Genomic DNA, 14291 nt, shown 5'->3' on the forward strand with positions numbered 1-14291 from the left:
GATTCGATCTTCATCGGAAAGGTTGGGTGCTGATAAATGTTGCTCGAGTTTGGACAAAGTCACTTCCAACATAGCAAGCTCTTTCTCCTCCTATGTCTGATAAGTATAAACACTCTCGGGCTTAGAATATTCCTCGGGATGATACTGTCGGTATCCCTGATACGGTCTTGAGATGTATGCATCCATCATTTTTTTATTCCAATACTCTGGATTTTACAAATACACTATGCACACATCATCATAAACAGAAGTATGATTACGACCGCAACAGAAACATTGTCCATCCATCCTTGGTTCATAATAAGCATCCTCGTCCCGATCCCATCCGTCAGAGTAATAACCATCCTCCACCGTTGTATCAGAATCATAGAAATATGGTGGAGGGGAAGGATTATCATAGCAAGGCATCGGTGATTCTTCCAATTTCGCTCTTTCCCGTCTAAATCGGGCCTCGTGTCAACCGATACACGGGTGAAGTGGTTCCCCGCACAAAATGCATGTAGAAGAGCCGCAAAATATAGTAAGATCTGTCATCCTGCACAAACACAGCTCAACTACCCACGTAAATCACGAACAAATAAGATAACAAAATAAAAACAAAAATTCTTTTAGGGTTTTTTTTTTAAACTAAAACTTAACACTAAACACTTTGCGCACGCCTCCCCGGCAACGGCGCCATTTTGATGTCTGTCGTTAGTGACATGCAAAAACCGAAATAAACTAGGTAGCTAGAGTAAGTCGGATATCGAACCAGATGAGGATTGTGGAAAGTGTCGAATGAAAAGTATTAATTAATTACTACTGAATTGGAAAATCGGTGTGATTGATTATAAAAATTATCTAAATTAACGAATAAAAATTGAGAAAAAAATTGAGTTATAATAAACAATGATGAGAAAAGGTGGTCACTCTGGGATTTTGATTCTGTAATTACTAATAACCTAGTTCTGATTTTATTGGATGCTATTGATTGAATAGTAAATCTTTCACATCTACCAATTACCTATGCAGTTCAAAATCTTAACATTAATTGATCAGAGAAATATTAAAACAAACATACATAGAAATCATTCAATCAACAAAAGCATGGTTGGATTCAAAACATAATTATAACTCTGACTGTCACTCAGGATTTGTCTGTCACACAATAATATAATCATGTAAATAGTCGGCTGTCACCCGACTACAAATCCAAAATCTCAATACAAAACAGAAACTAGAATTAAAAGTGTCTCACAAGAATCATTCACCCAAAGTGTCCACGATAGATTTAGCCGCTCATCTCGGTTGAATGATCTTCACTCGCTTGATACCGGGTTTTCTCTCGTTCCTGTTGTCTGCCGTCGAGGATGTGTGTTGATGATGTTGCCGCCCCCAAATTGCCCTCATTTAATCGGCCCACTATCAAATCAGCCGCCCACTTATATGGCCCAAAAGGGAAGTCCACGTCCAAGTATATGCGTGTCTCCTCTTTCATCAATGATTGGCCCAATCCAAATAATCCAAATCTACACGTGATGATGATATCTCCTTGCATGTGAATATGGCGGCTCCCTTTCTCTACTGCCGTGAGGATAATGTATGGTGATGTGATGATTGAAATTAATGTTCCCTTCATTGATGTTGATGCCCCCACCTTCACGTGATCCCCTCACACATAAAAGTCTTGCATGTGCACTAAGTTTCAAACCCATTTAATCTTCAAACATAACAAATGTGATGTTGACTTTAATTTCTAACCGTAAGCTACGGTTTGAAGCTCGGGTTACGGTTCGAAGATTCTGTTCACTTTTGTTTCCAACACATGTAAATCGTAACCTACGATTTAGAAACCGTAGGCCACGGCGTAAATCTCAATTCCACGAACAACTATAATACAACTTTCATTTAAGTACCAGCCGCCCCCTAGACTTTGTTCTTTCGTATTTCTCATGAATCCAAGCCATATAATCATCGTTGCTTGTTCCTCTTCGCTTCTAAGCACCTTAATTTCTCCGAATTATGCCGATTAACCTGTAACACCACAAAAGCTCGTAGTTATCATATTCGAAATGCGTAATCGCTTAGAACACAATAAGATACGTAATTTAACACACTTAACGCTCTTGTTTTGCACTCTCCATCACTAGTTCTCCCAAAAGTGAAGGAACTTCATCACAGCCTACTCCTTCGGGGTATTCCGCTGACACTGAAGAAGGAATCTTCATTTTTAAGGCGCAATCCGAGGAACCATTCCATTCGAAAAAAAGAGGATGGTTTAGTAGGGAGCACATGAGAGGAGAAAGCGAGTGAGAAAGTTACAACAACAAAGAGCGTTAGCAGCAACCAATAAGGAAGTAAATGCCCAAACACAAGAAGCAGTTAATAGACGGTTGGCAAACTTTCATATACTAGCCACCACTGCAGCAGATCCAAACCTTGATCAGATAATTGCACCACAACCACTGCCACTATTCCCAACCCAACCAATGGAGATAGAACTTAACCAAGAAACCAATTTCCCATACCAGCTTTTGACCCTAACGAGATACCTAGAATCCCAGCACCTAATCCTTTAGCATATGATCCATGGGAAGATGACCATAGGGAATATCAGGAACTTTATCCACAGGGAGAACCGATACCAAATCCCATAGCACAGTATACCGACCTTAATCCTTTAGATCCGTATTAGAATGCCGACCAGTATATTCAAAATATGTTAAACAACCCGTACCCATATGGAGAACCTATACCTCAGTACCCTGACCCAATACCCACACCACTGCCATCCATGAGTGAAGAGAATGTGCAGGAACTCCGCACATTTGGTGAGGAATTAGTGGAGAAAAGGAGAGAGGATACGACAATTAGGAGAAAAGCTCGTGTGGAAATATGACGAGCGAGAAATGCAGTTCTGGAGGAACGACCCCTAATAATAATAATAATAATAAAATACAAACATATATATATATATATAAATGTGTGTAGTTGAAAAAAAAATCCACTAAAATAGATAACCTAATATCTATCGATGCATAACTAGTAGTGTGTTTAAATTCCCGTTGTAGATTGTAATATATATATATATATATATATATATATATATATATATATATGAAAAGAGTAAAAGTCGCAATGCTCGACGTTTTTGATCAATTTGTTTGCGTGATTGTTTACAGTAAATCTTATTCTGTAATATTAATACCTGATAAATGTTTGTAATCCAGATGAACAACGAAGTAAATCAGGAAAAACAGAATAATGACAATAATGGAAACCAAGTAGATAACAGTGCCATCCAACACATAGTAGCACAAGGAATTATAGACGCTATGCCGTATATTATCAAGACTGTTAAAGAAACAGAAAATAATAAAACTAATAGTGGAAGTAAACGACCACCTACTGAACCCAGTCACAGCGTGAATAATGGATCGCTACTTCAATTACCTATTCCAAAAAGAAGAAGAACCATGTCATATGGTTGTTCTTACAAAGAATTCTGGTTTTGCAAACTAATAGAATTCTCTGGCAATGAAGGAGCCATTGCAGTGACAAATATGTGTATATATGATATACTTGTGATTGGCTATATCATGTTACATTTATGCATAAATTACATACATTTTCTTGCAAGTGATGAAAAGACATATATCTTATTTTATAAAGTTTTTCTATAACTTGTTTTCTACTGCGATATGTTATAACGTAGTGTATTATGTAAGTTGACTCTACATTATACTTTGATTTTATATGCCATCATGCATCATGTAAATATTGTTGAATAAAACAACAAAACCAAATTTGTGGTTTATATGCTATAAAAAAGTATAAATATGCTTAAATATGACATTAGAAGTGTCATACCCTTTGAATTTGATTATTAATTTATAAAAGGCCATAAGATTTATAGACCGATAATACTACATGACTCGGTCATGTAACGATTTCTCAATTTATAATATATGAAAAGAAGATTGTCTTTAAAGAAAAAACTGGATAAAAGATGTTCATTTGTCACACATGGGATATGCTCATGGGTTCATAAGGAATGTGGTGCCTTTTAAATCACCAACGTGTTTTTAGCTTAATGGTAGTGGATGAGAGGAGAACTCCACACTTAAGCGTGCTAAGATATCAGTAGTATCATGCGAAGTCTCCGCTTGAGCAATAGAAACAAATAAGTGAACTCTTTGTGAACAAAGCCAACAAAATATTGATCGTGAAATATGATACATAAAAGCGTCCTAATATGCATGTAACCCTAGTTTGACATGGCCTTTAAGTCCAGTCGCTGACCCGACCCATATTCCCAAGCCCTACCCGAGCCGATCTGCAACCATTCACGTTTGAAACCACTCTGCACTCCCCCACCAACACACAACTAGCTCTCGATTTGTTCCCCTTTTCGTCTGTAATTAATGGAACAACAACAGAGCACCAACAATGGAGTTGAACAACAACAGGATTCCAATCTTCTCAATCCAACAATACCGTCCGGTGAACAGACTGTGTGGGCCGACGTTTCCAATCTTCTCGAATCTGCTCGTAACGGTATCAATTTGATTCACTCGGTTTTAGGTCTTTGATATGATGAATTGGTGAAAACGTAGGGTGCACAGTTACCGATGGTCATTTATTTTGATTGATATGTGTTTTGTTAGGTTACATTTGTTCAGTTCATTGATTTGATGCATTGTTGATGAATTATATCTATTTTCACTTTTCATTAAGTTTAGCAATTGTGCAATTTTAAGCATTGATTGATTTATATACTTTCTGTCATATTTGCAAGAATAAGAACTTGCTGGATTTTGGAACTTATTTATTTATTTTCAGTTCAGTTGAATACTGCTCATAAGACCGTGCGTAGTGGCTCCATTTTGGGGCGTTCTTGTGCTCGAAAACACCCAAACACGCCCCGGGGCGTTTTTTTTTTATATTTTTGGTGTTTGGCGTTGTATTTTCCACGCCCATGTTCAAAAGTTTTTGGCCAATCAGTGATGTTCTACTTTTTCTTGTCCAATAAAGTTTTTTGATGTTTTTTTATTTAAATCTATTTACACCCCCTTTTTTAACATAATGCCCACATCCCCAGTACACCCATTTTAGGAAAACGCCCCATTGCTGACTGGGCTGCCACATGGCGCACAACGCCCAAGGGTGGGGCATTATTCACGCCAACGACTACGCATGGTCTAATGTTTGTTGATATAGAAATAGAATGTTATGATGTGAGCTAATTGGTGAAACGAAATGTTTTGTGGTTGTGGTCTTTTTGTCCTATTGATGATTACAAGTTTATTAGGGAATTTATTTTCATCTGACAAGGAGGGTATTCTGTTATTTATATCACAGCTGATCGTTGAAGGGAAACATGTTCTTAGTGTTAATGTGGTAAATCAACACTACAACAGGCAATTGTGAAATATATATTTGGTTTAAACGTTTTTTTTTTGTTGGATATGCACCTTAACGATCATGAACATTTAAAACTAGTTTAAAATATTTGTACAGTTGAAAACCCTTTTTATAGAACTGTCTTAAGTCTTCAACCTTACAATTTATAATTATAACCATACCTCTGTGTACAATGAGAAGTGAAACCATTTCTACAACAGGACCTATTAATCATAATGCTTCTTTAAAGTTATAGTAGGTGTAAATTAAAAGTATATGTTTTGTTTCTAAAAATAAAGACTGAAAAAGGCTAATGTAAGCATCTACAGATCTGCAAGATGGGGAGCTCATATGTGGAGAGAATTTCAATCTTTTTGCAGCCATGTCTGCTTTGGAGGTAATGAACGAATGGTGTGGTATAATATGTAAACAACTTCTGTGCTGAGTTCTCCTTGTTGCTTTGGTTTTATCTGTGTTCTTGCTTTGCTAAATATACATGCTTTAATCTATATCCGTTAGATAATGGACCCAAAGATGGATTCAGGCATTGTTTGTAAATATTATTCTGTTGATGAAGCCATTGAGGATGGTGCAGCACCAATCCCGTTGAGTCCGAATAAGACTGCCGATGTTCACTATATAATCGATGTCATGGATCATCTGCTTTGTTGTGAGGTACTTTCGGTAGAATTTAATTGATTATATTTAATGCAGATTTTTTTGACCTGAATTATAATTAACAATAGTTTTTGATTGACAGGCAACTTGGCACAAGGGTCATTCACTGGCACAAACTATTTTTTCTTGCATCTATCTCTTGAGACCTGATAGAACATCGTCACATCCTTTGTTGAGTTCTTATTGCACGGTAGTTCGTGCAACATGCAATGCAGTTGTTTCAGTCGTTTCTGACACACGTACACATGAGGTAGAGCATATTGATTTTGTATATTCTATTATTTCATCTTTTCTAAATATGGTTTGGTACTAAGTATGTTAAACTATTGTTTATACAAGCATTTCATTACAATTATTTCAGGAAGAAGATTTGTTTACTATTACATCTGGCCTACCATTGAAAAAAGATGGTGATGAAAAATGTTTATCCATGCTAAATGTTATAGAAGAAACTGTTACTCGCCAATTAAATGCTTGCAAATCCCCCTCACATAAGAAGAGATCAATAGAAGGTGTCTTCTTTTTTTATTTATTTTTTTATTAGTTGTTACATGAATGAAGAAGTTACCTGTTGAATTGCAGACATAGAGCCGTTACAAACAAATCTTGATTTGGAAGAAGGGTATTGCAAAGCTGTGTTATGTCGTTTGCGCTTTCGTAAGGTCTTACCCTGTGTTTTATAATTTTATTTCATACTATATAAGTTTATGTCATGGGCATATGATATGATATGATCGTTATATTATAAGTATCATATATTCTCAATTGCGATTACGATTACGATGTGCTGTTTTTAGTAACGTTAGTTCGGTTTTTATTTCCGTTCAGCATCTTTACCATGTTCTGGTATGTCTAAGGCGACCTCAAGGAAGAGGTTTGGATTTAGCGAGAAAACATATAGCCTCCTGCTTAATGGAGCTCGGTAACATTCTTAAAACTGAAGGTTTTCTTAGGTCAAACCGTAAATATGGAATGTGTGAAAATACAACGGAAGATATTACAACTGCTTCTGGTTGTCAGCCAGTCGGGTTTGATTCCACTTTGAACACTAGATTATCCGCTCCAACACCTCCCCGTGCAATCAAACTTTTCTGCTGGAAGAAGGTAACAGTTTTGCAATAAAAAAACTGTTACTTTATTTTTACAGTGCCTAAATACATAACTTTTTACAGGCAGTCGAATATTTCGAAAAGCTGCTTCGTGATCTGGATGTTGTTTGTTCACATCCAACAGACTCATCTTTTGAAGGAGTTTTGCGGTTTGTTGTTGAGTTTCAGAAGTTACAACCTGATTTGGTTGCTCGATCTCATTTACAAGTAGGTTTAGTGTTATCTTTATTTTTTAGATAATCAAAGGGAAATATTTTCCGTCTTTACTTTTTGGTTCTCACGCTCAAAGTAATGTGCAGCTTCTACTAGTTCAAGACGGGAAATTCTACGGGCGTGATCCGATGTTTGCGGTTATTTGTAGAGCAGCTGCAGTACCAGAAGTTATAAAGAACGACGATATACAGAAAAATGAATCTTTTGTACATCTTGGTCAGGTAAACCATAAGTGAAAGTCATTATGTTTTAGTAAGATTGATCTTTTTTCACGTGTTTAACTTAATTATCCTAACATGTGTTTTTTTTATAACCCTGCATGATAAAGTTGGCGATAACTTTACTTAAAATCTTGTGTACAAATGCTGCATGGCAAAGGCGTCAACTTGGCAAAGTCTTACAAGACTGGCGTATCTTACACATGCAGGTATGTGCTATTTTCTTTTTAATTTTTTTTTTTTTTGTAAGTTACTCTTAGATGTAAATAGTTTTTTTTTTTGGTTCGATAGCTAGAGCTTGCTCTTAGAAAGGAGTTTGAAGAAAGCTCATGCACTTCAATCGATGAGGTATGCACTATCTATTGGTTTTTCTACCTTTTATATTTTCTATTTATTTACAAGAATTGATTTGAAAGTAGACTCTTTTTGGTCACTTGAGTTTCTCTCATATATACATGTATTTTGCAGAACTTATTATTGAAGATGTATAAACACATTCTTATCTGGATTGAGGAACAAACATTTTGGATAGCTTTTCGTTTTCTCATCTTAGGTTTCGAACTGGAGCTTTATTCCCCTAGTGAGTACTGCATGGTGTATTGGTATATCTACGTTATCTTGATCAAACTTGGTGAAAAAATGCATCAAAGAATGATCACAAGCGGTGAAACTGGTATGTCTATGCCTTCAATATGTCCATTTTTTCTTACTTTCCTCTTTTTCTTTTGTTGGAAACCGGTCCCCAAAAACAACACACATGAACAATCAGTTTTTGTGATCAAACCTAGATCACGACTCTATCTTTATTGGATAAACTTTGCACACAAATTACATAATCCCTAACCATCTATTTGTACTAAAACTCTAAGTTGCTCACCAAGATACCTAATTAGACTTAAATTAGTAAACAAAATAAACCATATAAAAATTGAGATTTACATATGGTGTTCATTGATTTAGAAAAGGCGTATGACAATGTGCCACGTAGATTGATATGGGACAATTTAGAGGATAGAGGGGTACCTAGTATGTATGTAGACTTAATTAAGGATATGCATGTTAAGACTAAAACTAGTGTTCGTGCACCGGTAGGGGATACTGATTTCTTTCCTGTGGAAGTAGGACTCAACCAAGGGTCAACGTTGAGTCCTATATTTGCGATTGTCCTAGATGAGTTGTCAAAGTCGATTAAGGAGCTATGTTTTCAAAAGCGTGTGAGGCGCGCGCCTAGGCGCTCAGGCCCAACGAGGCGAGGGTATAGCGCCTGATGGTAGCTAAGGCGAGATTCTGCGCTTTTTTTGTAGAAGCGCTACTTAGGCGAGCGCCCAGAGCCAGTCGCAACTCGCATGTGAAAAAGGTGTAGGCGCAGGCGCAATAAAGAAGATAAAAACAAGTGACAAACCTATCGAACTGAAACACTGCCTTCTTCCTCCTTCTCATGTTCTTCTTTCTTCTATTTTATAAGAAGGGCGCTCTTTTTATTTGACTGATACCCTCTTAGGGTTTTGTTATTTGAGTTTTCTTTTAACTTATTGGGTTTCCTTTTTCTATTTTTGTTACATTTGACTTACTGCTTTTCTTTTTCTTTGCTCTTTCTTTTTAATACATTAAATATACGATTTCATTTCCTATATCCATAATATACTGTTTTGCTATAATTTATTATTATTTACTTTCAAATTTTGACTTGTTTAGATTTTGTTGTCTTATTTTTTAACAACTTTTACTTTTCCTATATATATGTATTATATAAATATAGATTTTGTTATATATGTACAACAATATTAATGTAATAATTGTCAATGCTTAATATTAAACTAGCCCTAAACAAGTTTAAAGATGTCTAGAACCCCTAAAAATGGTATTTGTATACTATGCGCCTCACTTAAAAAAACCCTCGCTTTTTAAGTGCCTTGCGCCTAGGCTCCAGGCGAGGCCTATGCGCCTTGAGTGCGCCTTGCGCCTCTGACAACATAGTTCAGGAGTCAGTTCCGTGGTGCTTGCTTTTTGCAGACGATATTGTGCTGATAGAAGAAAGTAAACAGAGCTTGAATGCGAGGTTAGAAGAATGGCATGTAGCCTTAGAATGCAAAGGTTTGAGGATAAGTCGCTCTAAGACCACCTTTACTGTGATTTTAGTGGAGCAGGCGATGAGCATGACACTCGGATCACCATTGAGGGCCAGGTGGTTCCACAGGCAACTAAGTTCAAGTATTTAGGATCGTTTGTTCAGAGTAACAGAGAGATAGACAGTGACGTAGCTCACCGTAACCAGGTTGGATGGTGTAGGTGGAGAGCAACCACAGGGGTATTGTGCGACAAGAGGTTCCCTGATAAATTAAAAGGGAAATTTTATAGGGTTGCAATTAGACCTTTTATGTTATACAGAACAGATTGTTGGGTCATCAAGAAAATTCATGCACGAAAGCTAGAGGTAGCAGAGATGAGGATGCTAAGATGGATGTGTAGGCATACTAGGTTGGACAAGATAAGAAATGAGGTTTTTAGGGAAAGATCAGGAGTTGTTAGTATTTCAGACAAGATAAGGGAGGGGAGATTGAGATGGTTTGGCATGTCAAGAGGAGGCAAACGACAGACCCGATTAGAATAGTTGAAACACTCACTGTAGATGGAAGGAGGAGTAGAGGCAGGCCGAAAATGACTTGGGATGAGCGGATTAGGCAAGATTTGCTAGATTTGCACCTCTTTGAGGACATGGTTGAGGACAAAACTTCGTGGAGACATAGGATTAAGGTTAAGGACTTTTAAGAGTTTGGCCGGGTTTTTGGTTTAGGTTCTTGTCTTATGAGTTTAATTTTTCAGTTTCTATGAGGTGTGATATAGCTTTTTATAAGTTTTCACCTATTCCCGGTGCCGTAGTTTTACTGACAAATACTTATTTATTTATGTGTTTATTTTTATTATTTTTCTTTCCACCTTTTTTAGTAGTTGTGTGCTTATATATGTTTTTCCAGAAGCTTATGTCTTGGTTATGGTTTTTGGAGCCGGGGGGACTCACTGGAAGCAGCCTCTCTATCCCCTAGGATAGAGGTAAGGCTTGCCTACACCCTACCCTCCCCAGACCCTATCAATCAATAGCTTCGCTATAGGTGGGATTATACTGGGTGTGGCGCAGTTAATGCGGTCCAAAATCAAATATCGGTCAAGGGCAGATATTTGAGATATAGGTTATCGCGGTGCGATATTGGTAATTTTTATATCATGCAGAATTTATATATATACATATATAAAACGTAAAACATAGAAATTATTAATAGTAATATCAAAAGTCAAAACTCGAAAGTGCCAAAATTTGAAACATGATCTGATTGTAAGCCAAGAAATCTTCTGATACAAACCCAGAGTTGTTGGGTCAGAGTTATTGAACGGGTTGGAGGGAAAGTATTCAAAAATTCAGGAAGTTTGGATGATCCAGAAATTGAGGGAAGTGGGGCATAACTGCCATTAGATTTAGTCTTTATATTTAGGTTTTGTTTAGTTTTTAGATATTTTATTTGTATTGTGATTTCCAATCATAATTTAGGAGACTAGCCCATCTCGAATCGGGCCGACTATCGTGTTAGTTCTTGTTTCAATGTAATCATATTTTCAGTTCCTATCATCTTCCTCCGAGTCCACATCAACCAAGGCATCCAAAATAACGGTCAATATTGGTCAAGTATCAGTGAATATCGGTCAGTACTGCCGATAATATCAGAACCGATATTTTTACCATACCAAAATAAACTAAACCTATCTTTCAACGTTCTTACTGTTTATCCTCAACTTTCACGTATTGACCTAATTAGGATTAACTTCCAATATTTTTAACAAATTATCTCAATTAAAGCATGTTTGCCAGGTAAGCGAAAGGGAAAGAAGAAAAAGGAATCCATGAAGGATGTGTCAAAGGATCTATCGATCCCACCTGCAGTTTTGTTACTGCAGTGCCATATATATCTTGCTGAAGGCCTGACAATGGTAGTATTCTATTACTTCGCTGATATTAATTTCTGAGACACGGTCAGCTTTTTGTCACATAAATATAATACCCTTTTGTAGATGATTGCTGCTTTAAGAAATGAACATGGAGTTTTTCAGTGTCGGGGACCATTCAATACTGAGCAAGAGGTAACTCACTCTTTTGAATGCTTCTTAAGTTTACCGCAAAGTAGTGTTTGTAAATTCACTCTTAGTTTTTAATGAACAAATATGAATTCGTTATCTTTTTTTTTTTTTTTTTTTCTCTCAGAGATTCATTCAGCATTTTGAGCACCTACAAAAAGCTTGCATTCCTGATCATGTTTCATACTACTCGTTTAGAGAATACACTGACAATGCACAATTTAATGTAAGGATTACTTGTTAAAAGGAAATGTTTATTGCTTAGGTGGCAAGATGGGCCAATTGGGACGGTTAAAAAGGGGTCGGTTTAGAAGCCGTTATTTCCTAGTACATTCAGGTATTTATGGCAAAAAAACCCGAATCCGAAACATTTGGGAGAGGTATTTAGGTATAATACCGTGTAGGATTAGTGTTAAAATTTTTTACGGTTCCGGGATGTGTGTGGTATTATTAGGTGATACATGTCTAATTACTCGAATCCATTTACCCACAGTCATCATCATCATCAAGTATATTAGTATATTATATTATATTAACTTTAAAAAGTATAATAAACAGTGTCGGAAGTTGTTAGAAACTTGAAAATTTTGAAAGTTTTTGAATCATTAGAAGTGTGCTTTTTAGGTGAGTTTAAAATCGGGTTTAGGTAATGGGCATCTCAATAGTTAACTTTTAACCACATAAGGTCATAAGCGGCTATACCCGTGAGCCCAATGGCTATCAAGTAATGGTCTAATAATGGGTATGCGAAGGAGGTATGGGACTAGTATTACTAAGAGCATTCACAATGGATCTCTTATATTTATGCGAGTGAGAACTTATATTATAAGGACTGGTTGTGAGTGGATGAGAGAGAAAATATATGGGAGTGTTACTGGTCATCTGTAGATCTATGGGAAACATTGTTCACCCCTTATAATTATTTTAATATTTTTAAAGGTGGTTGTGAGTGGAGGAGAGAAAGATAATAATAATAAAGGTAGAAAAAATATTATTTAATTGAAAAGAAGAGAGAAAAAGTAGTGATTTTATTGTAAATATATGGATATGGATAGAATCCAATGCGAATGCTCTAAAAGTCTAAAACTGGTCCCATACCTGGCCCATTGCCATCCCGAGGTTCAGGTGGGGTTGGCTTGCAAATACAATTTTTTAAATATTTAACTTTATTTATAAATTAAGGCAGTAATGATTCATTTCACAGACTCTCGTTATGTGTAATTACTTTAAAGAAGCCCAAAGGATTGCAAAGGAGTTGAGGAGTAGTTTCTCTAATGACACAAACAAGTTGGCGGAGCTTCGGCATTTGGAGCAGGTTGCCGAACACAACGGTATCGCTCTTAATCTTGTAAGTCGATTAGGGTCTCTTGATCCGTCACTTAAGGTTTCTTTTGAATTCAACCACCATTCCCACTTTGCAACTGCCGTTGTCAAGAGATCCTGATTTTTTTTTTCAAATTTATTTATTCTTATTATTTGATCCTCTAGCTGCATTCTAGTTTTGCAAATAGTGTTTTGCAACGTTTTATGTTGTTTTTGTTCCATAGAGGATACAATTTTCACAATTCATGTGTATCGTCGCTTGTCACTTGCCAACAAGTTTTTTATTTTTTTTTGTAGTTTAATAGGGTTGAATTTGAAACCACATTGATGAATCTTTGCTCATATTCTCATCCTTGCTTTACTCACATTGTATGTAACAGAGTGTTCCTTCTGCCCTTTTATCATTCTGAAATTATTTTTCCAACCATTGTATTTCGATTTACTGTTGGCATTGATTTTGGCACATAATCTATGGAGTATAGACTATTCATATGACTAAACCCCGGTGTGATTTTGGTGGTAACGGTTTGGAATTTTGGAACGGCAATTTAACCTTATATATATTTAAATAAGCAGTTATTCCGTGCATTATGTTCATCAACCATATTTGCCGTTAAAACCGAATGGTTTGGTTTGTCATATGAAACCGTAATTAGTGGTTCGGCCTATAATTTTGTTAAACCAGCCGAGTTTGGCCGTAAACGTTCCTACTTGATACCACTTCATTAGGTTAGATTGGGTTGGCCATTCCCTCTCCGGTTAGGCCCATCTTTTAATTGATTTTTTTTCTGAGTTATTGAATGTTAATCTTATAAAATAAATACCCAGGCTAACTTTTTATTGTTTGTTTACAATATTGTCACCCAGTATAGTAACCGAAACAGATATGCTCTAGAAGATATTAACATATGTTTTACTTTATATGTTTTACTTTGATTGAAAACAATAAAAACGAACTCTTGTCATCCCACAATTATTGTACCAACACATATTATAGCTTATGATATTAAAAAAAACACTCTTGTGAATACACCTCTGTTTTCAATGAATTTTATACCGCCACGTCAAGAAAATCGTAAACAAATACAACACCGGTACCAATGGCAGGTTCGCTTCATAATGGTGAAGTACAAACAAATCAACCATATTTAACCCGTACAACTTCTATCGAATTGTAGATAAAAATAACATGTCGCAGCGATGCATTTCAACTTTTGTAAACATTATATTGGTAGAAAACGAA

At 36.2% G+C, this 14291-nt stretch overlaps 1 protein-coding gene across 3 annotated transcripts; it reads left to right on the forward strand.

Annotated features, from left to right (window-relative positions):
* The first annotated feature begins 4191 nt into the window (after nt 1-4191).
* Nucleotides 4192-13472, forward strand: LOC110940777 (N-alpha-acetyltransferase 35, NatC auxiliary subunit). Of its 3 annotated transcripts, none has more exons than XM_022182340.2 (16): nt 4195-4536; nt 5712-5779; nt 5902-6057; nt 6143-6310; nt 6422-6572; nt 6643-6722; nt 6889-7164; nt 7233-7376; nt 7469-7603; nt 7711-7809; nt 7892-7948; nt 8069-8273; nt 11451-11581; nt 11663-11731; nt 11853-11951; nt 12930-13472. In XM_022182340.2, the coding sequence occupies exons 1-16, from the start codon at nt 4404-4406 to the stop codon at nt 13167-13169; spliced, it is 2211 nt and encodes a 736-aa protein (XP_022038032.1). In that variant the 5' UTR covers nt 4195-4403; the 3' UTR covers nt 13170-13472. The 3 variants fall into 3 exon arrangements, with proteins under 3 accessions (XP_035846392.1, XP_022038032.1, XP_022038033.1); XM_022182341.2 differs by having other exon boundaries at nt 4196-4536; nt 11463-11581; XM_035990499.1 differs by lacking the exon at nt 11853-11951 and having other exon boundaries at nt 4192-4536.
* The last annotated feature ends 819 nt before the right edge of the window (nt 13473-14291 follow it).

This window comes from Helianthus annuus, chromosome 5, assembly GCF_002127325.2.
Source record: "Helianthus annuus cultivar XRQ/B chromosome 5, HanXRQr2.0-SUNRISE, whole genome shotgun sequence".
Lineage (NCBI taxonomy): Eukaryota > Viridiplantae > Streptophyta > Magnoliopsida > Asterales > Asteraceae > Helianthus > Helianthus annuus.